Below are 27,616 nucleotides of genomic sequence, written 5' to 3' on the forward strand. Positions count from 1 at the left end.
ATGCAAATACATGGCTTTGAGTCGTAATGACAACTTTGTCCCTTCTCATTCAATAGCTGTACTTCCTTGTGGAAAGTGCGTGCCTGGCTGGGCAGCATTTATTGCCCATCCCGAGTTGCCCTTGAAAGCATTGAGGTAAACTGTCTTCTTGAACTGCTGCAGTCTATGTGCTGTAGGTCAACCTAAAATGCCATTAAGGAAAGAATTCCAGAATTTTGATCCATCGACAGTGGAGGAACAGTAATCATATTTCCCAGTCAGGTTGATGAGTGTTGGAAGGGAATTTGCAGGTGGTGGTGTTCCTATGTATCTGCTGCCCTTGACCTTCCAGATGGAATTGTTTGTGGGTTTGGAAGGTGCTAAGAATCTTTGGAGAATTTCTGCAGTGCATCTTTTAGATGGTGCACTCTGCTGCTACTGAGCATCGATGGTTGAGGGAATGGATGCTTGCAGATGTGGTGCCAATTAAGTGGGCTGCTTTGACCCCGATGGTGTCAAGTTTCTTGAGTATTGTTGGAGCTGTCTCAGCTAAGCAAGTTGAGAGCATTTCATCACAGTCCTGACTTGTACCTTGTATGCTTGAGATGAGGAATTTCTTCAGTCAGAGGGTGGTGAACCTGTGGACCTCATTGAGTGTAATTAAGACAGATAGATAGATAGACTAATAAGGGGATCAAGGGTTATGAGATAGAGAAGAATCACAAAATCCCTACAGTGTGGAAGCAGACTGACCCTCTGAAGAGCATCCCTACCAGACCTGCCCACCCCCCCCCCCCACCCCAACCTTATCCCTGTAACCTTGCATTCACCATGGTTGATCCGCCTATCCCTGGACCCAATGGGCACTTCTTTAGCACTTCACTTTAACACCTGTGAGAGGAAGCCAGAGCACATGGAAAAACCCAAGCAGAACGGGACGAATGTGCAAACTCTACACAGTTACCAGAGGATGGAATCAAAGGCAGGTCCTTGGCGCTGTGAGGCAACAGTGCTAACCACTGAGCCACCATGCCATGGTAGTGCGACATGGGCTTCGCTGTACTTGTTACCCAATTTCTGCCATACTTCTTGCCACAGCCCATGCCAGTCAGACCCCTATAAGACTTTACCCAACAGTATTCTTATCATTCCAGATCACAATCCTGGGACTCTAGAACATCCTACATACACATACATCAAAGCTAATCTCTGCATGGTTTTTAGTCTGGGGGCGCAGAGACTTGATTGAGTCAGCCTTAGCACCTCTGAAGGCAATTCAGAGACACCAACGAAGGTGGACCAGTGTCATGAGAGGCTGTTTAGAAAGCCTACCTCAGTTCTCTGAGATTATAGTCCAAACCATAACTCCAAACCTATAGTTTGAGCCCTCTAGTTCTCATCCTTCCACCCACTCCCTACATGCAACCTCCTTAACTCCATTGCATTCTACCTCCATGCCTCCTATACCCACACACCCCCTGCATAGGCACTCACTCAATGTGAACAGATGCCATGCAGAATTGAAAAAGAACTGTTAACAATCTAAGAGAGCGCTCACTTGTACAACTTAATTCTGAGGGAAAATGTTCTCATTTAGCAAATCTCAAAAATACTTAAGTACTCTCAAATGATCTATAAATTATAGAAATAAATAAACGTCTCCACAAACCACATCAAAAACAGATAATCCTTTAATAGCTTCTCAAAACTCAGTCAAAATGTGAATACACTCCATCTAAATAAATGGTTTTGACCATTTTGAAGCTTGTATTCATAATGGGATCAATTGTATAACAGTCCTTGGGAAATGTCAACAATGAAGTCTGAAATTGCAGGATCACATGGGTAATAATTTTTCTAAACTGTCTAGCAATCAATCACCACCATCTGTTTGAAAAGCAATTAACAACGGGCAATAAATGTTGGTCTAGCCAGTGATGTCCACATCCTATGATAAAATATAAATAAAAATCTCCCTCAAGTCAAAGAGGTCCAAGGTCCCTGTGAAGGGTACTGTGCTTTTTGGCTGTGGTGAAATGATGTAATCATTCGGAAACCCTCAAAGTTCATGGTCAAGGTCATTGCAACAAACGTTTGGCACCATTCGTTCACAGAAAAGTCCAGTCAGGTCCACGAGTTGAAATGTTCTGTTGCTGTTGTTGATCAGTCAACTAACTAATAAAAGGCAAGAAACTGCAAATGTTGGAGATCTGAAACAAATTAGAAAATGCAAGAAACATTCAGCGGGTCAGGCAGCATCTGTAAAAAGAGCAGATGAGATAACTTTTTGGATATGTGGCTTTTGCAAAGCTAAAACTATTATTTGAAAAGAAGGAAATAAAAAGAATGCGGAGATGAGTGTCCACCCCCATGTAGTTGCATGTCTGCTTGTACATATACTTGTGTGAAAATAAATAGATTAGCCTTAGAGGCACTTAAGTGAGCTATAGGAGGTAAGAGAATGCAAAGAAAGTTTTTAAAAATGAATATTTGAAGGCTATGAAAGTTAACGTATGAAAATGGAAGCATAGCAAACTAACAAGCAAAAAAATTGCTCAAGGAACCTGGGAAGAGGAATTAAAAACAAGTTGACTCCCGCTTCGGTGCTGATGTACTTTTCCATATTTACTCTTCCATCATTTAGACTCAAAGAGGCAGAGAGATGTACAGCTCAGAAACAGACCCTTCATTCCAACATGTCTATGCCGACCAGATATCCTAACCTAATCTAGTCCCATTTGCCAGCACTTGGCCTAGATCATTCTAAGCGAAAATGAGGACTATAGATGCTGGAGATCAGAGTTGAGAGTGTGGTGCTGGAAAAGCACAGCAGGTCAGGCAGCATCCGAGGAGCAGGAGAATCGACGTTTCGGGCAAAAACCCTTAATCAGGATTCTTGATTAAATGCTTATGCCTGAAACGTCAATTCTCCTCCTTGCCTGACCTGCTGTGCTTTTCCAACACCCTAGTGTCTACCCAGATCCCTCTAAACTCTTCCGATTTTCATATACCCATCTTGGTGCCTTTTAAATGTTGTACCAGCCTCCACCACTTCCGCTGGCAGCTCATTCCATGCACGCACCACCGTCTGCATGAAAAAATTGCCCCTTAGGTCTCTTTAATATCTTTCCCCGCTCACCCTAAACCTATGCCCTCTAGTTCTGGACTCCCCAACCCCTGGCGTAAAGACCTTGTCTATTTATCCTATCCATGCCCCTCATGATTTTATAAACCTCATCCCCCCCCCCCCCCCCCCCCAACCCCCAAGCCTCCGAAGCTCCAGGGAAAACTGCCCCAGCCTATTCCACCTCTCCCTATAGCTCAAATCCTCCAATCCTGGCAACATCCTTGTAAATCTTTTCTGAACCCTTTCAAATTTCACAATATCCTTTCGATTGGAGGGAGACCAGAATTGCATACACTATTCCAAAAGTGGCCTAACCAATGTCCTGTACAACCGCAACATGACCTCCCAACTCTACTCAATACTCTGACCAATAAAGGAAAGCATACCAAATGCCTTCTTCACTATCCTATCTACCTGCAACTCTACTTTCAAGGAACTATGAACCTGCACTCCAAGGTCTCTTTCTTCAGCAACACTCCGTAGGATGTTACTATTAAATGTATAAGTCCTGCTAAGATTTGCTTTCCCAAAATGCAGCACCTCACATTTATCTAAGTTAAATTCCATCTGCCACTTAGAGTCATAGAGATGTACAGCACGGAAACAGACCCTTCAGTCCAACACGTCCATGCCGACCAGATATCCCAACCCAATCTAGTCCCACCTGCCAGCACCCGGCCCATATCCCTCCAAACCCTTCCTATTCATATACCCATCCAAATGCCCCTTAAATGTTGCAATTGTACCAGCCTCCACCACTCCTCTGGCAGCTCATTCCATACACTTAACACACTCTGCATGGAAAAGTTGCCCCTTAGGTCTCTTTCCCTCTCGCCCTAAACCAATGCCCTCTAGTTCTGGACTCCCCGACCCCAGGGAAAAGACTTTGCCTATTTATCCTATCCATGCTCCTCATAATTTTGTAAACCTCTATAAGGTCACCCCTCAGCGTCCGACGCTCCAGGGAAAACAGCCCCAGCCTGTTCAGCCGTTCCCTGTAGCTCAGATCCTCCCACCCTGGCAACGACCTTGTAAATCTTTTCTGAACCCTTTCAAGTTTTGCAACATCACTTCTCAGCCCGTTGGCCATCTGATCAAGATCCTGTTGTAATCTGTGGTAACCTTCTTTGCTATCCACTACACCTCCAATGTTGGTGTCATTTGCAAACTTACTAACTATACCTCTCATGCTCACATCCAAATCATTAATATAGATGACGAAAAGTAGTGGACCCAACACCGATCCTGTGGCGTCCAGTGTTCACAGGCCTCCAGTCTGAAAAACAACTCTCCACCACTACCCTCTATCTTCTACCTTTGAGCCAGTTCTGTATTCAAATGGTGAGTTCTCCCTGTATTCCATGAGATCTAACCTTGCTAACCAGTCTCCCATGGGGAACCTTGTTGAACGCCTTACTGAAGTCCATATAGGTCACATCCACCGCTCTGCCCTTATCAGTCTTCTTTGATACTACTTCAAAAAATTTCAATCAAGTTAGCGAGACATGATATCCCTCACACAAAGCCATGCTGCATATCCTTAATCAATCCTTGCCTTTCCAAATACATGTAAATCCTGTCCCTCAGGACTCCCTCCAACAACTTGCCCACCACCGACGTCAGGCTCACAGGTCTATAGTTCCCTGGCTTTTCCTTACCACCTTTCCAATGGCATCATATTAGCCCATCTCCAATCTTCTGGCACCTCACCTGCACCCAGCAATCACTTCCCTAACCTCCCACAGAGATCTCAGGTGCACCTGATAAGGTCCTGGGGATTTATCCGCCTTTATGCATTTTAAGACATCCAGCACGACCACCTCTGTAATATGGACACCATCTATTTCCCCACATTCTATATCATCCATGTCCTTCTCCATAGTAAACACTGATGCAAAATGCTCATTTAGTAAGTCTCCCATCTCCTACGGTTTCACACACAGGCAGCCTTACTGATTTTTGAGGGGGGTGGGGTGGGGTGGGGGAGTCAAGATTAGAGTGGTGCTGGAAAAGCACATCCAGTCAGACAGCTTCCGAGGAGCAGGAAAATCGACATTTCAGGTAAAAGCCCTTCTTCAGGAATGATGGCTTTTGCCCAAAACGTCAAATTTCCTGCTCCTCGGATGCTATCTGACTGGCTGTGCTTTTCCAGCACCACTCTAATCTTGACTCTAATCTCCAGCATCTACAGTACCCACCTCTGCCTGATTTTTGAGGGGCCCTATTCTCTCCCGAGTTACCCTTTTGTTCTTAATCCAATCGCTTTGGATCCTCCTTAACCCTGTTTGCAAAGGTATCTCATATCCCCTTTTTTGATTAGGTTAGATTAGGTTATCTACAATGTGGAAACAGGTTATTCGACCCAACAAGTTCACACCGACCATCCGAACAGTAACCCACTCAGACCCATTTCCCTCTGACTAATGCACCTAACCTTATGAGCAATTTATCATGGCCAATTCACCTAAGCTGCACATCTTTGGATTGTGGGAGGAAACCGCAGTACCCGGAGGAAACCCACGCAGACACAGGGAGAATGTGCACATTCCACGCAGACAGTCACCTGAGGTGGGATTCAATCCCGGGTGCCTTGCGCTATGAGGCAGCAGTGCTAACCACTGAGCTACCATGCTGCCTTTTTTCTCCTGATTTCCACCTTAGATATACCCCTACTGCCTTTATACTCTTCTAAGGATTCATTCGATCTCTGCAATCTATACTTGACATATGCTTCCTTCTTTTTCTTAACCAAAACCTCAATTTCTCTAGTCATCCAAATTCCCTGCACCTACTTAATGGATGAGCTGCACCTACTTAATATATGACCTATAATGTTAATATTTAACCTTTCATGGTGTACCTTGTTAAGCATCTTTTGGAAGTCCAAATTCAACACATCTAATGGAGTCCCTCTATCTATTCTAGTTGAGACTTCCCTGAAAACTGTAATAAATTAGTCACATAATTTCCTTTTCATGAAGTGATGCCAATTCTACATAATGCTAGAACTATTAGAAGTTTGCACTATTACAATTGAAAAGATGTTTGTTAGATTAAGATGTCAAGGAATAACAGGTTAGTGGAGCTAAATGACTGATCAATACTGATCTAATAGATTACCAGAGCTGACCCATGGGACTGAATATTGCTGCTTTACACAGGCACTTTGTGTGAACATTGCAGAGATACTTTTGGCACAAGTGTCATAAAAGATATCCAAATGTGGCAGCATTTTTAATACTGTCTCAATGTAAGCCTAGGCTTTTCCAAGACCTTTTTATACCAATGATAATCATTGAAACATTTTTTAAAGGATTTTGAAATCTTATTTAGTATTAAAAAGTCTCCAAACCTGTAAAGAGAAAACTACAAACACTATTTTTTTTTGATACTGTGTCTTGATAACGCATTTTTGGAGTAAGTAGATAATAACTGTAGAAATAACAAATTGAAATGCATCTTTTCTCTTTTTTATTTAATTTGTGCAGTGCTTCCCTGTATACATATGGTCATGTTCAAATATGATAGAGGTTACTGAATAGATATTTACTCTAAATCGTTATTTTCTGATGCCAAAAGGATAAAAAAATGTTTAGTAACACTGTATTGAGAATATGTGGGAGCTTGTTGTGAATTGTCTCGAGGCTGTCTAACTGTATAATGCATTTTTCACTTTGCAGTCTTCACATGCATACAGAATCGTTAACCAACTGTTCCTTTGATACAAAATGACAGCTATTCAACTATATTGGTTTGATTAAACCAGGTTGCAGCTATGTAAAGTTTTGTAGAGAGCTATTTTCAACAGCTGTATTACATCAAATAACCTAACATCCTCTTGAGATCCATTACAGTAAATAAAACGTTTACACTTTGGGAAAAACGATTATCATAAAGTGAAAAAGAATCATAGTTTAACAATTCAGATTCATGCAGATAATAACATTTATTGCTGTTCTTTAAGTCATAAAGTAATCTGCTGAGAGTTGTAAATCTTGTGAACATTGTAAAAATTGTACAGCAACTGTTTAAGATATTCAGTGTTTAACTTATTTGTTCAAAATTAACTAAATTTAAAGTTTGAAAAATGTTGTGTTTACTTACTCTTACAGGCATGTTTTGCTGGGCAAACATGAGAGCTATACATTGGAGACAGAAATGTTACAGTCATGATGAAGATAAGGAGGGCACTTGCCTGAATTGTACTAGAGATAAGAGCCTTCAGTTACATGGAGAAAGTAGAAGAATTAAAACTGGTTTCCTTTCAGCAAAAGTAGTTAAGTGACATTTAATAGATCTGTTCAAAATTATGAAGAATTTTGATAGGAATAAATAAAGGGAAACCGCTCCCACTGCAGAGGGGTCAGTAACAGTTTTAAGATTGTTAGCAAAATGCAAGGATAAAGACTCAGCAAATTGTTATGATCTGGAATTCACTGCCTAAAAAGGTAGAAGCAGCAGATCCAAGAATAATGTTCCAAATGAAATTGAATAAATATTTAAAAAGGAAGCAATTGCTTGGCTTTGGGGAAAGAGTGAGGAAGTAAAACTAATTAGCAACTCCTTCAGAGACCTGGCAAAGGAGCATGATGGCCATATAGTCTCCTTCAGTGCTGTATGATTCTATAATATGCATTTAAAATATTGTGCTTGTGTGAAATTTGAAATATTAATATTGTAGGTCATGCATTAAGTGCATCATTGAGCATTTACTCATGTGGCATTGTGTGAAAGAAAATAGACGCATGACGTTACTGAGACTCAGAGTGAAGGTGCACAGAAACTCAAATTCTAAGTTTGGTCTCTGGTCTCCACAACCAAGCAGAGTCGGCATCACTTCATGAAAAGGAAATTATGTCTGACTAATTTATTACAGTTTTTCAAGGAAGCCTCAACCAGAATAAATAGAGGGATTCCATTAGATGTGTTGAATTTGGACTTCCAAGAAGTGCTTAACAAGATACCTTATGAAAGGTTAAGTCAAAAGATGATAATCCATGGTTTTGGAGGTGATATATTGGTACAACGAGAGAATTGAATTGAAGTGAATTTATTGTCATGTGTACTGAGGCACAGTGAAAAGCTTTGTCTCGCAAGCAATACAGGCAGATCATAGTTCTGGAGCATAGGTAGTAAGTAGTAGGTAAACAGCAGCAAAAACAAAAACACAGGTACAGGGTGGGATTGATCTTTGAGAATGCTGGTGGCCTTTCCTTGATAGCGGGCCTGGTAGATGGATTCTATAGATGGGAGGTTGGCCTTTGTGATTGTCCGGGCCGAGTTCCACCACTCTCTGTAACCGTCTCTGATCTTGAATGATACAGTTGCCATAGCAGTTAGTGATATACAGTTGCCATAGCAGTTAGTGATACATCCAGACAGAATACTGTCAATGGCGCATCTATAAAAGTTAGCAAGGGTACCACCCTCATGCCAAATTTCCTCAGCTGCCTGAGGAAGAAGAGATATTGTTGGGCCTTTGTAACTAATGCGTCCACATGAAGAGTCCAAGAAAGCTTGTTGTGGAGAGTCCAGGAGCTTGACAGTCTCCAGTTGACACTCCTCTTTCACCTCTGTGTTGTTAATGTGTAGGGGGACATGAGTAACCACGTGCCAAAAGTCAATAATGAGTTCCTTGGTTTTGCTGGCGTTGAGAGCTAGGATGTTCTCAGTGCACCATTTTTCCAGGTCTTCCACCTCCTGTCTGTAGTCTGTTTCGTCGTCATCTGAGATTCGACTCACTGTAGTGATGTCATCAGCGAACCTGTAAATGGCATTAAGCGATGCAATAATGGGTATACAGTGAGTACAGTAGGGGCTGAGTATGCACCTCTGGGGGGGGCTCTAGTGTTGAGTGTTAGTGAGGATGAAATATTGTCCCCATTCTTCACTGAATGTGGCCTGTGGGTCAGGACACTGAGGATCCAGTTGCAGAGAATGGGGCTTTGTCCAAGAATTGGGTCCAAGACTTGGCTGAAGGGTAGGAAACAGTGAGTGGGGATAACGGTTTCTTTTTCTGGTTGGCAACCTGTGACCAGTGAGGTTCCAGAGGATCAGTACTGGGACCGCAACTGTTTACACTATATATTAATGACGTGGAGGAAGAAAGTAAATGTACTTTAGCCCAATCTGTAGACAACACAAAAGTAGGTGAAAAGTAGGTTGAGAGAGAGATAGAAACAGTTTACAGGGAGATATTCATAGGTTAAGTAAGCGCACAAAATGTTGGCAAATGGATTAAAATGTGTAAAAATGTTAAATTCTTCATTTTGGAAAGAAGAACAATAGTACAGAATATTATTTAATAGAGAAAAACTGCATACAGCTGCAACATAAAGAGACTTAGGATTACTTGTGCATGAAACACAGAAAACTCGCACACTGCAGCAGGTAATCAGGAAGGCTAATGAAATGTTGGCCCTTATTTAAAGGAGATTGGAGTATAAGAGTAGGGGGGAGTGTTACTGCAACTGTACAAGGTACTGGTGAAACCACATTCAGAGTATTGAGAGTAGTTTTGGACCCCTTATTTAAAGAAACATTATCATTTCATTGGAGGCAGCTCAGAGCATGTTCACTACACTGATGCCTAATATGAACAAAGGCTAAACAGGTTGGGGCTCTACTCACTGAAGTTTAGAAAAATGAGAGGTAATCTCATTAAAACGTGTATGGTTTTTAAGGGGCTTGACAGGGTAAATATTTAGAGAATGCTTCCCCTCGTGAAAGAGTCGAGGTCAGGGGGCATATTCTCAGAATAAAGGGGTGCTAGTTAAGATTGAGATGAGGAATTTCTTCACTGAGGGTTGAGGATCTTTGAAACTTCTTGTGATAGAGAGCTGTGGGGACAGAGTCATTGTGTACATTTACAGGCTGAGGTGGATCCTTGGTCCATTAGGGAATCAAAGGTTATGGGAAAAACACAAGAAAGTGGATGTGTGAAACATCAGATCAGCCATTGTTATTGAATGACAGAGCAGGCTTGAAGGGCCGAACGGCCTACTACTGTTGCTATTACTTATGGATGCAGTCAAAATGGAGCTTGGGGTTGGGTGCTTCTTTGGTCTGCTACCCTGACTCTGCTAGGTAGAACCATTTTTAGTAATAGCACTGACAGTTGTTAACTCTGTACATGTTCTGAGAAGCTACATCAGAAATCGTTGCCTTTCAACATCCCCACCCTCTGTAATAACCTGGAAGTATTTGCGGGTGATCTAAAAAGTGGCAACAGTGGAGCACAGTACGCAAAGACAGTTCAAGATCAATGGAACATGGAGCTGATTTCCTCTACCATTAAAATATATGTGTTTGCCAACATGCTGCTGGGAGGACAAGGTATCACTAATAATGCCACATTTTATCTCATACAGCATTTGCATGGCATGACTTGTGCTGCACTTATTGGAATAAGGTCCTTTATGTCAGAAGCCTGTATAGAGACATTCCATGGTGCTATCATGTTCCCCTGTATGAAGGAGTAGGCTACACCATCATTTGTAAGTGATGTGAATGCTGACTGCTTATATCACTAAGGGCCTGTTCTGCTTCTGACATTCACCAATGGTCATTGTTACTGTGGTCATGGTGCCACAAAAGCACAGAGAAATAGAGCAATGGATGCACCTGCAAGCTCAGTACCTGATCCAATCTGTATCAGAACACACTGCAGCATTTCATTTCCCCGTGACAAGGGTAGTGCTACAGCCTGAGAAATAGGCTTTGCCAGGGCACCATAGTTTATACACGCGTCCCATTTAGAATACCATATCATAATGAAACTGACTTCTTCAATGGGAAAGTATTCCATTCCATCAATCTACAGGTCATTTTTGATAATTGGTGCCACAGCTTAGAAGTCTTCACTAGGTAACATTGAAACTGCCATGATGCCAATGAACTAAATCTTGCTACTTTTCTGCCTGAGTCAAAGTTGCTTTGAATTTTTTGGACTTATTCTCGCCATAGGCATTGCGGGATTTCTCGCCTTATCTTGCCAAACTTATCTCATTGATTACCTGCTGCCCCGGCTATGGATTCTCTCGTACCTAATTTCCTCCCCACCTAGCACATGTCATTCCCAGAACAACTTGTCACTCCGTGGATATCCCAGAATTCACCAGTATCCCTCGAGTCTGTGCCATATTTGAAAAGCCCATTGTACACCCAGACAACACTGCTGGGCTAGAGCTGCCCTCCACAACTGCTGACATTTGTCTGAGTGATGACAGGTGCGAGGCAAAACTGAGGACTGCGGATGCTGGAGATTACCTTTGGCATGATAGAGCAATGCAGTGCTAGGTGCAACAGGTCGACACACTTAACTGATGCCAATACTGGTTCCAATAGATGTGAACGGTTGCAATGATTATACATTAATAATGAATTTCTTCTGACGCGAAGGACATGTGAACCCTGTTTGTTCACCAGAAGCAAATGTGGCTTTTGTTTGTTTCTTCACTTTTGCTGCTGTTCATTTGGTGAAGGCTTTCCTGCAGTTACCAATTCTTGATCATTTTGGCCTGGATTTTCCAGTGGCCAGACAGTCATTCTTTCACATGGGTGCTGCATGTAGAGACCCTGTGGAATCTCCATCGAAGCATTCTCTGAAGGAATTATCAGGAAATTCAGTTTTCCACTGTGCAATTCTTGTATGCATGAAACCCTCTGAAAGGCTCCATTTAAATCTGACTTCAGAGTGTTTTAATGAAATAAAGTAAAAGTTCCAGGAAAAGTTAGACCATAACGTCTATTAAACTATTAACTACATAGTGTAACTCGGGGCCATCTGCAACACCACTCTCTGTCCCCCCCTCTGCTGTACAGGGCGTCTTCTGCACTGTATGATTCCAAATCTATCTTGAATGTACTAAGTGACTTGACCTCCACAGCCTTCTGTGGTAGTGAATTCCACAGGTTGACCCCCTCTGAGTCAAAATATTTCTTTTCATCTCAGTCCTAAATGATCTATTGTATATCCTGGACCCCAGTTCTAGACTCCCAATCAGGGAAGCATTCTCCCTGCAAGTAGTCTGTCCATTGCTTTGAATATTATTTGTTTTAATCATTCCTACTCTCATTCTTCCTAGTCAAATTAATTTCCTGTCATACTACAGTCTTGTCATCCCTAGTATCAGCCAAGTCACTGGTCACCACAAGCCACCCAGAAAAAACTCCATATATTCCCACTGTCTGTTCCTGGTCTGTTAACCAATTCTCAATCCATGTCAATATATTACCCCAAATCCTCTGTGCTTTAATTTCGTCCATTCACCTCATATGTAGAACCTTATCAAAAACCTTTTATGATAAGTGTGTCTTCCCTTAGCTGGGGAGACCAAAACTACACATAATACTGCAGGTGTGGTCTTTCCAAGGCCCTGTATAACTGAGTAGGATATTCCTACTTCTGAACTCAAATCCTCTTGCAATAAAGGCCAACATACCTTTGCTTGCTGCAGCCCTCAGCTTACTTTCATTGCCTAGTGTACAAGGATACCTAGATCCTTTTGTATAGCCACATTTTCCAGGATAATCACCATTTAAATGATACTTAGGTTTTCTGTTTCTCAGTTGAAAGTGTATAACTTGAAAAATAGCTATTTTGCATATATTTGAGATGTATTTGCCCCCACAATCAACTTGTTTGCAGCACCATGAAGCCTCCTTGCATCTTCATCACAACTCACAAACTCACCATTTTGTATCATCAGCAAAGTTGGGAAGTTATGTTTGGTTTCCTCATCCAGGTCATTTACATATGTTGTGAATATCTAAAGCCCAAGAGCTGATCCCTGCAGTACACCACAAGCCACCCAGAAAAAAAATCCATATATTCCCACTGTCTGTTTGTGGTCTGTCAATCAATTCTCAATCCATGTCAATATATTACCCCAAATACTCTGTGCTTTAATTTCGTCTGTTCACCTCATATGTCGAACTTTATCAAAAACCTTTTAAAATCCAAATCAACTGGTTCTCCCTTATCTATTCAATGAGTTATATCCTCAAACATTTTCCAGTAAATGTGTTAAACATGATTTCTCTTCTATAAATCCATGCTGACTTTGTCTATTTTTTTCCAAGGGTTCAGTTATCGCATCTCTTATAATCAATGTAGCCTTTACCCCATTACTGATGTTGTGTTTCTTTATCCCACTTTTTACAAAAAGAGAGTTATACTTGCCGCCTTTGAATCTGTAGGAACCACTCCAGAGTCTATAGACTTTTGGAAAGCAGCCACCAATACATCAGTATTTCCAGGGCCTCAATGATGTAGATTGTCAGGCCGTGGGAATTTGTCAGCTTTTACCCCCATTATATTCCCCAGTGCCAATTTTATTTGCTAATACTAATTTTCTTTAATTCCTCCCTCTCACTAGATCCATGTTTCCCTAACACTTCTGGGAAATAATTTTTGTCCTGTTTTATGAAGACAGAACTCAAATATGTGTTCAATTCTGCAACCATTTCTTTTGATCCATGTTTCTTTTGGAAACCATGCTTAGTAATCTTACCTATTTCACTTTTGCACCAGATAGGCATGAATAATTGTTGTAATTCATGCACACGTTCCCTAAATATTAACCATTGCCTATACAAAGCAAATCTTTTTTAAGGTTCCTCATCCATCATTGCCAACTTGCCCCTCATAAGCTTGTAGTTCCCTTTATTTAGATTCAGAACCCTAGCTTCATATTAACTAAACCTTTTCAAAACTTAAGTTCAGAAGATAATATGTACGCCCCCTAACGTTTATTTCCCTGGTGCACTAAAGTCAGAAAATTAGGAGAACAGGTTTCATAGCGTTGTGTCTCAAAGATGAGAGTGATGTGATTGATGTGATTAAAATTTTATAGAGGATTCAATAGGATGCCAAAAAGTGAGGGTCATGCCTGATACCAAGGTCACAAAATAGCAGATGCTCCAGAGGAGTTTAGAATGTGCAAGAGAGAACTTAAAAGGAATTAAAGGGGGGTATGAAAAGCTACTGGCAGGTAAAATAAAGAAAAGTTCTAAGTTGTTTTACAGATTCATTAAGAGTAAAAGGATGAGGGAAACAGCAGAGCCCGTTAAAGACCATAGTGGTATCTTGTGTGCAGAACCAGAGGATGTATGTAGGGTTTTCAATGAATACTTTGGATTGGTGTTACTAATGAGAGGAGCAATATGGGTATCAGAATCAGAGAAGGTTTATGATACAATTAAAATTAACATAAACAGAGAGGGTATTATGAGTCGTCTGGAAGGCTTAAAAGTAGATAAATCTCCAGGGGGAGATGAAATGTATCCCAGATTGTTGAGTGAGACAAGAGAGGAAATAGGGACACTTGCAAAAATTTTAGGTTCCTCTTTGGCCACAGCAAGACTTTGGTAAGGTCCCACATGGGAGATTGATAACAAAAGTAAGAGCCCATGATATCAAAGAAAATTTGGTAAATTGGATCCGCAGTTAGCTGAGTGGCAAGAAGCAGAGGGTGATGTTGAGGAATGTTTATTTGACTGGAAGCCTGTCAAATATTAGGATCACACAGCGGTCACTGTTGGGGCCCTTGCTCTTTGTGGTTTATATAAACTATTTAGACTTGAATGAGGAGGGTTGATCAGTAAGTTCGCAGATGATACAAAAAATGATGGTGAGGATAACGTTAGACTAGAAGAGGACATAGAAGGATTAGTCAGTGGCAAATGGAATTTATTCCAGATAACTGTGAGGTAACACACCTGGGCAAGACAAGGAAATAGATGATGGAAGGTAGGACCCTGGGAAGCATTGAGAATCAGAGGGACCATGGTGTGCAAGTACACCAGTCCCTAACAATAGTAGGACAGGTTGATAAAGTGGTTAAGAAGGCATAAGGTATACTTGCCTTTCTTAGTCAAGGCATAAAGTTTAAGAGCAGGGACATTATGCTGAAACTGCATGAAACGCAGTTCAGCCACAGCTACAGTATTGTGTGCAATGCTGAAATGTGCATCATAAGAGGGATATGATAGCACTGGACAGGATGCAGAGGAGATTTCCCAGGATATTGTCTGGGTTGGAGAGGTTCACTTATGATGAGAGATTGGACAGACTGAGGTTGTTTTCCTTAGAGCAGAGAAGATTGAGAGGGGACATGATCGAGATGTATAAATTTATGAGCAGCTTACATAAGGCAGACAGGAAGAAACATTTCCCCATGATGGAGGGATCAGTGACTAGGGGGCATAGATCTAACGTATAGTGCATCAGGTTTAGAGAAGATGTGAGGAAAAATGTTTTCATCTAGAAGATGGTGAAGCTCACTGCCTGCAAAGGTGGTAGCAGCAAGAACACTCATAACGTTTAAGAAATATTTTGATGTGCACTTGCAAGGCATACAAGGCTTTGGGCAAAGTGCTGGGAAGTGGAATTAGAATAGTTAGGTGGTTGTTTTTGACTGATACTGGCACAAGCAGTCAAAGTGCCTTTTTCTGTAGGTGTCTATTACACTAAACTAAATCCCCTGGGAACAGAATCGAAAACAAAATCAAAGTAAAGCCAGCCCACGTGGGTGCAAGATCAGGAAGTGTTTTCACACAAAGTTAATAAATATCACAAGCTATTTATTCCAGAAGTCTGAGGATATTGGGCCAATCTAAATATTTTTGTCAGGTAAAGGTTATCAAGATTGTGGAGCAAAGTTTGATAAATGGAGTTGAGGTACAGATCCCCAGTGATCTAACAGAAAGCCTAAGCACTGGGTTTATCCTGCAGCTGTACTATGAAGTTAACTTGTGAGAACATTTAAAGATACTTCTGATGAAACAAGTAATCCAAGTGTAGCAGCAAGATCCTGCTTGAAACGTTGTTCAACAACTGGCTTTTCTCTGCTATTCCTCTTGTTCAGTGTAAACATATTTTCAAATATCCAAAAGGGAAAATATTACAAAAACTGGTTTCTGCCAGATTTGCAGAGTATTTCCCGCATTTTCTGTTTATTTTATAAGCTGTTTCACTCTACTCCTCTCTGGCCCACCCCATACTGGTAATGACTTTTTAACCTAGTTAAAGCATTTCAAAAATGTCACCTTGATATGTTGTTTTTTAATTTAAAACACTACATTAATCTTTTCAATAATCAAATAGCCCAGGATGTGGGAGTCTGCAGTAATTACTGTCACCTTGGAAACTGAACAGTTTGATAGAATATGAGATATTTTCACGTTGTAGAATACACAAGTAAATGACTGAAAGTAGTTGATATTTTAGGAGGTAAGTTAATCAGGTTGCTCTGATAATATGACCCTCGAGCAAAGCAAGTGTGATGCTGCTTGCAGCCTTTAAAGCAAATAACTTTACATTCTAATAAAAACAAAATACTGTAGATGCTGAAAATCTGAAATGAAATCAGAATGTGCTGGAGCAACTCAGCTGGTCTGACAGCATCAGTAAAGAAAGAAATAGTTAACGTTTCAAATCTGATGTAACTGCTCTTCAGAACTGAAAGGAGCTGGTAAATGGTGTTCTTAATGCCGTAGACAAAGCGGGAGAAGGAGCAACTGGAACTGGCAATGAGCCGGGGCAGGTGTCAGATCTTGCATTTTGGTGATAGTGACCACAACTGCCTCACATTCTACGGAGAAGGAGAGAAGCAGGCACAATGGGAGGATATTTAATTGGGGAAAAGAAAACTATGATACTATCAGACGTGAGTTGTGAAGCATTGACTGGGAGCAATTGTTCCATGGAAAGGGCACTATAGACATGTGGAGACTGTTTAAGGAACAGTTGTTGCAAGTGATGCACAAATGTGTTCCTCTGAGACAGGCAAGAAGGGGTAAGATAAAGGAACCTTGGATGACGAGAGCGCAGGAGCTTCTCATCAAAAGAAAGAAGGCAGCTTATGTAAGGTGGAGGAAGCAAGGGTCTTGCTCAGCTCTAGAGGATTACAGGCAGGCGAGGAAGGAGCTCAAAAATGGTCTGAGGAGAGCCAGGAGGGGGCACGAAAAAGGCTTAGGGAGAACGCAAAGGCATTTTACACGTATGTGAGGAATAAGAGAATGATCAAAAAAAGAGTAGGGCCGATCAGGGATAGCATAGGGAACTTGTGTATAGAGTCTGAGGAGGTAGGGGAAGCCCTAAATGAGTTTTTTGCATCTGTCTTTACTAAAGAAAAGGACCTCGTAGTGAATGAAACCATTGAGGAGGAGGTAAGCATGCTGGAACAGATAGAGATTGAGGAAGCTGATGTGTTGAAAACTTTGACAAACATTAAGATTGACAAGTTGCCAGGGCCAGACCAGATTTGTCCTCGGCTGCTTTGGGAAGCGAGAAATGTGATTGCTTCGCCGCTTACGAAGATCTTTGCATCCTTGCTCTCCACAGGAGTCATACCTGAGGACTGGAGGGAGGCAAATGTAATTCCTCTCTTCAAAAAAGGAAATAGGGAAATCCCCGGCAATTACAGACCAGTCAGTCCCACGTCTGTCATCTGCAAGGTGTTAGAAAGGATTCTGAGGGATAGGATTTATGACCATCTGGAAGAGCATGGCTTGATTAAAGGCAGTCAGCACGGCTTTGTGAGGGGCAGGTCATGCCTCACAAATCTTATTGAGTTCTTTGAGGATGTTACTAGACAAGTTGATGAGGGTCGAGCGGTGGATGTGGTGTATATGGAGTAAGGCATTTGATGAGGTTCCCCATGGTAGGCTCGTTCAGAAGTCAGGAGGAATGGGATACAGGGAAATTTAGCTGTCTGGATACAGAATTGGCTGGTCGACAAGTTAGCGAGTGGTAGTGGAAGGAAAATATTCTGCCTGGAAGTCAGTGGTGAGTGGTGTTCTACAGGCCTCTGTTCTTGGGCCTCTACTCTTTGTAATTTTTAATAATGACTTGGATGAGGAGATTGAAGGATGGGTTAGCAAGTTTGCAGACAACGCAAAGGTTGGAGGTGTCGTTGACAGTATAGAGGACTGTTGTAGGCTGCAACGTGACATTGACAGGATGCAGAGATGGGCTGAGAGGTGGCAGATGGAGTTCAACCTGGATAAATGCGAAGTGATGCATTTTGGAAGGTCGAACTTGAAAGCTGAGTACAGGATTAAGGATAGGATTCTTGGCAGTGTGGAGGAACAGAGGGATCTTGGTGTGCAGGTACATAGATCCCTTAAAATGGCCACCCAGTTGGACCGGGTTGTTAAGAAAAATTACGGCGTTTTGGCTTTCATTAACAGGGGGATTGAGTTTAAGAGCCGTGAGATCTTGTTGCAGCTCTATAAAACTTTGGTTAGACCGCGCTTGGAATACTGTGTCCAGTTCTGGTCGCCCTATTATAGGAAAGATGTGGATGCTTTGGAGAGGGTTCAGAGGAGGTTTACCAGGATGCTGCCTGGAATGGAGGGCTTATCTTACAAAGAGAGGTTGACTGAGCTCGTACTTTTTTCATTGGAAAAAAGAAGGAAGAGAGGGGACCTAATTGAGGTATACAAGATAATGAGAGGCATAGATAGAGTTGATAGCCAGAAACTTTTTCCCAGGGCAGAAATTGTTAACATGAGGGATCATAGTTTTAAGCTGTTTGGCGGAAAGTATAGAGGGGATGTCAGAGGCGGGTTCTTTACGCAGAGAGTTGTGAGAACATGGAATGCGTTGCCAGTAGCAGTTGTGGAAGCGAGGTCATTGGGGATATTTAAGAGACTGCTGGACATGCAAATGGTCACAGAAATTTGAGGGTTCGTACATTAGGTTTACCTCACATGAGGATCAATGGTCGGCACAACATCGTGGGCTGAAGGGCCTGTTCTATGCTGTACTGTTCTATGTTCTATGTATCAGTGCAGACTCGATGGGACGAATGGAGATTTGAAGATAGATTTTCACCCAAACAGTTCTTCGTATCTTGGAACTTGCTGAGTGAAAGGGTAATAGATGCATGAACCATCAAGGCATTTAGGAACTATTCAGATGACCACTTGAAATGCCATAGCACCAAAGGCTATGGGCCAAGTGCTGGGAAATTAGATTAGATTAGGTCGATGTTTGAATACCAGTGTGAACATGATGGCCAAAGGTTGTCTTTACGCTGCAAAAATTCTATGACTCTAATATTGAGTCTGAAAGACTAAAAAGTGCCAAAGCGGCAAATGAGGTGTTACTCCTCCAGCTTAAATTTATCCTTCGTGGGAAGGTCGTACCAGGCCCAGGAGGGGAATGTTTACAAGACAGCATGGTGGATTATTAAAATGGCAAGTAACTGGGGTGATGGGGACATTACTACGAACCGAGCAGAGGTCTCCTGCAAAGCAGTTCCCCCAGTCCGCATTTGGTCTCACCAGTGAAGGAGACTATATTGAGAACAAAAACAGAAATTGCTGGAAAAACTCAGGAGGGCTGGCAGCATCTGTGAAGAGAAATCAGATTTGACATTTTGGATCCAATGACCCTTCCTCAGAACCATAGTGAGAGACTGGAATGCTTATCTGAACGAAGCACAAGTCTCCTGAGTCTCCACTTCCATTTGCTCTCTTGGGTTGACATAAAATACCCAAGGTGTTATTGTGAGGTCCTGTCCAATATTTATCCTTAAACTAACATCACTGAAGCATATTAGCTGTCATGTGTTCAAACCTTGTACCTACACCTTAAATTACTTAATTAAGGCATTTTAGGATATTGATCTTAAGAAAGGTACAATATATTTGCATCTTTATCTTGACCATAAAGAAAGCAAGCTGCAAATATGGGTTCCATCAGTTGGTTATCATAGCATTATTATTTTCTTTGTGTATATAGTCCATTGCAAACATACTGTGAGCTGTGGTGAAGAAATAATTTGCACTGCTTGTACAAGCCAACTAAAATTAGCATCTACTTTTCACAGGAGACTATTTTGGAGTTTTGATGGAGGCCAAGATATTGTCTTTTCCTTTTAATCTCATGGAGAACCCTATGTATTGGGGGAGCACATTAGTCTACTTGGGCTGGGCTGTCATGTGAGTATGTAGACTTAAAATCATTTTGTATTTCTTCTTGTCTTTGCCTTCCTTTCTCGCTCTTAATTTTCATTTTCCCTTTCGTAACATAGAGCCCTTGAATTTTCATGAAAAGTGAGATCTGAATGCTAATGTAACTATTATTGTCCATTCTTTTATTGCACAAGTTAAAACAAAATACTTCACACTTTGATTAAAGAAGATCATTGATAATTATTATTTACAATGAATTACAGAGAATGATTTTAAAAAGCATCTGATAAGGCATTGTTTAGGAACTTTAATGAAATTAATCTACATTAAAGATAAAAATCACACAACACCAGGTTATAGTCCAACAGGTTTAATTGGAAGCACACTAGCTTTCGGAGCGACGCTCCTTCATCCTTCATCCTTTGTCGCTCCAAAAGCTAGTGTACTTCCAATTAAACCTGTTGGACTGTAACCTGGTGTTGTGTGATTTTTAACTTTGTACACCCCAGTCCAACACCGGCATCTCCAAATCATGTACATTAAAGATAAGTTGACTAAAGAGCAGAAACCAAAGATGAGGTGTTAATACAGTTTCTGGACTGGCAGCATTTTTTTAAGGAACTCTTTGGATATGACCATCATACTGGCATTTGTTGACTAGCTCTAATTACCCTTAAGTGATGAGTCACTTATTTTTATATTCATTCATGGGACATGGGAATCTTTGCTGGGCTAGTATTTATTACCCAAACCTCATTGCCCTTGAGAAGGGGTGGTGAGCTGCCTTCTTGAACCACTGCAATGCTCTCGGTAAACCTGCACTGTCCTCATGGAGGAAATCCAGGAGTCTGACCAAGTGACACTGAAGGAACAATGATAGATTTCTAAGTCAGCATGGTGAGTAGCTTGGAGGGGATTTTGCAGTTGGCGGTGTTTGCACTTATCTGCTGCCCTTGTTCTTCTGGATGGTAATAGTCATAGGTTTTGAAGGTGCTATCTAGGCATCTTGTAGATGGCACATACTGCTGCTACTGAGCATCAGTAGTGGAAGGAGTGAATATGATTCCAATTAAGTGGGTTGCTTCGTCCTGAATGGTGTCAAGCTTCGTGGGTGTTGTTGGAGGCAGGTGAGAGCCTTGAAGATGGTGGAAAGGCTTTGTGGATTCGGGAGATGAGTTATTTGTTGCAGGATTCCAAATTTATGACTTGCTTTTGTATCCACTGTATTCATATGGCTATTCCCAATTCAGTTCTGATCAATGGTAACCCCTAGATTGTTGGCTCAGTGATGGTAATGCTATTGAATGTCAAGGGGCGATGGTTAGAGATGGTCATTTACCTAACATTGTGTGGCTCAAGCGTTACATGCCCAAGCATGAATATTAACCAGATCTTGTTGCGTTTGAACATGGACTACTCCAGTATCTGAGGAGTCCTAAATTGTGCAGAACATTGTGCAGTTATCAGTGAGCATTCCCACTTCTGACTTTATCATGGAGGGAACGTCACTGATGAAACAACTGAAAATAGTTAGGCCTAGGTCATTATCCTTAAAAATCCTGGAAAGATGTCCTGGAGCTAAGACGACTGATCTCTAACAACCACAGCCATCTATCTTCCTATATGCCAGAGATGACTCCAACCAGTACAGATTATTCCATCATTCCTGACATGTGCCTTATAGATAGTGGGCAGACATTGAGGAGACAGGAGCTGAATTGCCATAGAATTCTCAGCTTCTAACCTTCTCTCATAGCTACAATGTTCTGTATGGCAAGTCTAGTTCAGTATCTGGTCAATGGTAACCCGCCCCAGGATGTTGATCATGGGGAATTCAGGAATGGGAATGTCAAAGGGAAAAGTTTAGATTCTCATTTGTTGGAGATGGTCATTACCTGGCACTTAATAATATCCATGCCACTTTTCATCAATAGACAATAGACAATAGGTGCAGGAGTAGGCCATTCAGCCCTTCGAGCCTGCACCGCCATTCAATATAATCATGGCTGATCATTCCTAATCAGTATCCTGTTCCTGCCTTATCTCCATAACCCTTGATTCCATTATCTTTCAGAGCTCTATCCAACTCCTTCTTAAATGAATCCAGAGAGTGGGCCTCCACTGCCCTCTGGGGCAGAGCATTCCACACAGCCACCACTCTCTGGGTGAAGAAGTTTCTCCTGAGCTCTGTCCTGAGGTCTACCCCGTATTTTTAAGCTGTGTCCTCTGGTTCGGCACTCACCCATCAGTGGAAATATGTTTCCTACTGCCAGAGTGTCCAATCCTTTCATAATCTTATACGTCTCAATCAGATCCCCTCTCAATCTTCGAAACTCAAGGGTATACAAGCCCAGTCGCTTCAGTCTTTCAGTATAAGGTAATCCTGCCATTCCAGGAATTGACCTCGTGAACCTAAGGTTCGATGCTTCGATGTTGTCCAGGTCTTTCTGAAAATGGGCAATACACATATATCTATGATATATACTTTAAAAATATATAGAAATATATTTTAATCTTGACTGACATGTATGGATCTCTGGTACTTTGTTTTAACATAAGACTATTTCACTGTACAGTACTTCAAGTTCTCCTCTTTAAAGATAATGAAATTATAACTGAACAAATTAATTGCACTCCAAGTTTTGGAGTGATGATCAAATAGTTATAAATTAGAATTTTAATTTTGCTCATTACCTACAATAATAAACCATTTCAGATTTTAATGCTATAATGAAATGTCGATTTGGTTCTAGAGATTTTATAATGTTCATTATAATGTCCATAATAAATGCGTAGACATGTAATTTAAAATTTTGTCCAAAATTTGATTAAGACCTTTATGTATTTGGAATGAAATTAATTTCCTTGAATGGGACATTATAAATCTGTTTAATACATTTGTTATGTACTAAATGTCCAAAAACTGACTTAAAATTTGAAAAACAATCTAGATTAGTTTTATTAGATTGGGTGCTTAATTAATTAAACAATTGCCTGATTTAACTTGACATAATATACACTATTCTCTCTTCTAATTGCTGTTCCATTTTTGGTAATGATTCACTTTTCATTCCATTTCCAAGAAATACACTTTCAATTTATTGATAAGAAGCTTGATTTTACTTAAGTTTCAATGCTTGTTAATCCAAGCCTAAAAGTTTTAAATTGCACAAATCTATTAATTAGCATCAGAATCACCCTTGCGATACAATATTGACAGCTAGGAAATATGCCATGCTCTAAGGTGGAGTTAATTCAGTCATAAAACAGTAACAAAGAGTACAGGTTCATAGTTGCTTGGAAGTAGAGTCACAGGTAGATAGGATAGTGAAAAAGACGCTTGTTATGCTTTCCTTTATTGGTCAGAGCCAAAGGGTCTGTTTCCATGCTATACATCTCTATGGTTCCGTAACTCTACAGGAGGTCTCTGATTTCCAAATGTTCGATTTATGAACACTCGTACTTAGGAGTGTGATCCCATACAGGGTTGTAATTTCAAAAATCTGATAAAAGAATATTTCCTGTACTTATGCATAGCTATTTAATAATGCCTGTTATTCATATAGGAGGGTGGGTTGGGGAATTTCTTTTATTATTTGGGTTTAGTTTTGTACTACTTTTGTACTGTTTTGAATTACATTGTTTTGTATTTGTTGTAATATTTAAAAATCTATTTTTTCTGAATAAAAATATATTATAAAAATAATGCCTGTTATAATATTCTGACTTGCATACAAGTCAATTTACGAATGGATTCCAGAACAAGCCGGGGCCTACCTATTGTAGTCGCTGTATCAGTAGAGAGTAATTCATTGTCAGTTAAAAAGTTAATCTATTTTGGTTGCTTCACGATATGTTGACCGCAGATATCAGCTCAGTGGTGCATAGATAAGGTGAATAGCAAAGGTCTTTTCCCTTGAGTTGGGGAGTTCAAAACTTGAGGGCATTATTTTATGGTGAGAAGAGAAATATTTAAGAGGGACCTGAGGAGCAACTTTTTCCACACACACAGTGGTTCATATGTAGAGGTGAACTGCCAGATGAAGAGGTAGATGCACGTATAGTTAGAACATTTAAAAGACTTTTGGGCAGATACATGAACAGGAAGTGTCTGAAGGGGTATGGGTCGAGCGTCGGCAAATGGGACTAGTTTAGTTCGGGAAACCTGATCAGCATGGACAATTGGACCGATGGGTCTGTTTTAGTTCTGTATGACTCTGTGACTCCATGTAAAAAAAACACTTACAAGGCAAAGCATTAATAACTTCTGAATTTGTTGAGCCCTTATCAACTAGTGCATACTACAGTTTCAAAAGGCAGTTAGAGTCATAGTTAGAATAAATGGAAGACACCATTCAGCCTATGCGCAAGGCAACTCAGTCTACATCCCGCCCTTTCCCAGTCAACCTACAATTTTTTTTGTCTTAAGATAATTTCAATTCCTTTAAAAAGTCAATTTGAAATTGTTTCCACCACACACTCAAGCAATTCATTCCAGATCATCACCACGCACTGTGGGGGAGGAAAAACTATTTCCTCCCGTCACCTTCAGTTCTTTTGCTGTTTTATTTAAGATGGTATCTTCAGGTTCCTGACCCTTTCGTTAACAGGAACAGTTTCTTCTGATCATCTCTGTTCAGACTCCCCAAGGTTTTGAACATCCCAAATATGACCCCTGTCAACTTTCTGTTTTGTAAAGCGATCAACCCAATACTCCAACCTATCCACAGGCTGAAATCTCTCTGCCCCAGGAACATTCTTGGATGTTTTCTGTTTTTTCTAGAAATCTCCAATGTACAAGTTTAAATACTGTATCATCCATATACTCTGCATTCCTAACAAAAAAAAATTGTAAAACAAAATGCATTATTAAATATAAAAGATATGCTAAATAAATGCAAATTAGATAACAGCAGGCACAGTGGGGCTCCACAAATACAATCAGCTTGAAGATTCAAGAAGAAGGACTTTTCCACACAGAAATGAGCAGCCAAGCTTTAACATGTTCTGGATACTCTTTATTGATAACTTTGCTTGAGAGTTTGTTGAAAGAAGCCTTGTTATCCTCAAGTGCAAACAACCACCTCTGATCACACTTGCTTCAGAATGGTGCCGATCGGTCACAGTGTCACATTGGAGTTGTCAACTCTGGCGAGTTGTATTCTAGGAGATGTCACAAAAATGGTATCACAGAAAGTTGGAAGCACAGCACATGCAGGTGAATTTCTTCACTAGCCCAACTTCTCATCCATCTGGCCATCTTACCCAACTTAACCTTGGCTACTCTCTCAGATTCCGTTTCTGATATCTATTAAAAGAGACATAGAGTCATGTAACACGGAAATAGACCCTTCGGTCTAACTTGGCCATGCTGATCAGGTTTCCCAAGCTGAACTAGTCCCATTTGCCTGCATTTGGCCCATATCCCTCTAAACCTTTCCTGTTTGTGTACCTGTCCAAAAGTCTTATAAATGTTGTCATTTTACCCGCTTCTACCACTTCCTCTGGTAGTTTGTTCCATATATACACAACCCTCTGTGTGGAAAATGTTGCCCCTTTCGTCCCTTTTAAATCTTTCCCTTCTCAACTTCAACCTATGCCCTCTAGTTTTGAACTCCCCTACACTGGGGAGAAAACCTTGGCATTTCACCTTCTCTATGCCTCTCATAATTTTTTAAACCTCGATGAGGTCACTTATCAACCTCCTACACTCTAGGGAAAAATGGCCGATACTATCCAGCCTCTCCTTATAACTTGGAGGGGAGCTTCCAGTCTCAGTACCATCCTTGTAAATCTTTTCTGTACCCTTTCCAGTTTAATAACATGTTTCATATAGCAGGATGACCAGAACTGTATACAGTACTCCAAAAGTGGCCTCACCAATGTCTTGTACAACATCTTGTGACATCCCACCTCTTGTACTGAGCTCTAACCAATGAAGGCAAGCATGCCAAATACTGCCTTCACCACCCTGTCTACCTGTGACACCACTTTTAAGGAACTATTTACCTGCACCATTTTCTTTCTCCATTCTCTCTCACAACAACCACCTCAGGATTTGTGTTTAATTTTGGTTTCCAACACAAGTTGTGTTCAACTTTACAATTTTATAAGAAAACCAATAAAACTGTGCTGCCCTGATGAATCACATTAAACATCGGTGACATTTCTGCCAGGGTTGAGGTCAAGTGCCCAAATTTTAAAACTGTTACAAATATGTGAAAGGACCAGGCTTTAAATTGGGCCTTGGTTATCATTTCCTATAACATCATTGCCATTTCACCACGGTCCTAGCAACTGACAATTGATTGAAACATTGTTTCAACAAAACCAATTTCATAAACAACAACATTGTCTTCAGACAAGTGACTCATTTTAGATTTTTCTAAATCGGTGCATTTATTTTTCTCACCTCGCAGGTATCGGGCATCAAGTGATCCAACCTGTTTTCAAGCTTTGAGACTTTCTTTGAGATGTCAAAAGATATCTGGGCTGGGTACCGGTGGTATGAATTTTCCGGGCAGGGATATATAACAGTTAAGTTCTTCTCTTAATCTCTTGCCCCTTTGCTTCCTGTCATAGAATCATAGAATCCCTACAGAGCAGAAGGAGGCCATTTGGCCCATCAAGTCTGTACTGACCTTCTGAACAGCATCCCATCCAGACCCAGCCCTCTACCCTATCCCGCTAACCCTGCATTTCCCATAGCTAATCCACCTAGCCTGCACATCCCTGCACATTATGGGCAATTTAGCATGACCAATCTACCCAACCTGCACATCCTTGCACTGTAGGAGAAAGCTGAAGCATTAGTGGAAACCCACACAGGCACATGCAAAGCACCACACAGACAATCACCCAAGGTTGGAATTGACCCCGGGTCCCTGCTGCTGTGAGACAGCAGTGCTAACCACTGAGCCCATTTTCTCCTTAGTTCCCTCATTCTTACTGGAAGTTAGTTTGAGATTCAGACAGTGTCAGTGGGTAAACATTCCTGAAGAAGGGCTAATGCCCGAAACGTCGATTCTCCTGTTCCCTGGATGCTGCCTGACCTGCTGCGCTTCTCCAGCAACACATTTCCATCTCTGATCTCCAGCATCTGCAGACCTCATTTTCTCTTCAGTGGGTAAACAATCAGGCAGCAGCAGCGATATTCATGGGTAGTGTGCATACATGCTGTATCAATCACATGCTATGTGCTCACATAGCACCTGTGCAGCTGCTGCAAATACAATGAACTAAATGTAGCCAGTCAGAGCTTCTGCATGAAATATCGAATCACAGGATTGTCCTTCTAAAATCTCCCAGATGGCTTCTACTTTCCACAAGACGTTTGATGAATCTGGCTGCCTCCTGGCAGTTTCAGGAAGTTAGCAATTCGAAGTTCCATCAATGTGAAACAATGCAAAATGATGTTGAAGTGAAACACAATTATATTGAATTGAAATTGAAGATATAAATTGGCAACATTGGTCCTAAAACCTGAGAAACCTTAAAGCAAAACAATTTAAAGCAAGGCAACTGTATTTACTACAGAAATTCACAGTATTGATCAAACGCAATGTAGTAATTCTTATATATGCT

The 27,616-nt window shown here is 41.0% G+C and overlaps 1 protein-coding gene across 2 annotated transcripts in view; it reads left to right on the forward strand.

Annotated features, from left to right (window-relative positions):
- pemt (phosphatidylethanolamine N-methyltransferase) overlaps window positions 1–27,616 on the forward strand; it is a 153,744-nt gene that overhangs the window by 99,867 nt on the left and 26,261 nt on the right. Inside the window, exons 5-6 of one of the 2 annotated variants that reach the window (XM_087998029.1) lie at window positions 7,219–7,382; window positions 19,948–20,054. In XM_087998029.1, the coding sequence (XP_087854155.1) occupies window positions 7,219–7,382; window positions 19,948–19,968 (185 nt within the window). In that variant the 3' untranslated portion in view covers window positions 19,969–20,054. Of the gene's footprint in view, window positions 1–7,218; window positions 7,383–19,947; window positions 20,060–27,616 lie in introns of those variants that run through there. The other variant, XM_043711053.2, reaches the window with a different exon arrangement.

Source organism: Chiloscyllium plagiosum, unplaced genomic scaffold, assembly GCF_037043375.1.
Source record: "Chiloscyllium plagiosum isolate Xiang-an unplaced genomic scaffold, Cpla_swu_hap1 HiC_scaffold_20, whole genome shotgun sequence".
Classification (NCBI taxonomy): domain Eukaryota; kingdom Metazoa; phylum Chordata; class Chondrichthyes; order Orectolobiformes; family Hemiscylliidae; genus Chiloscyllium; species Chiloscyllium plagiosum.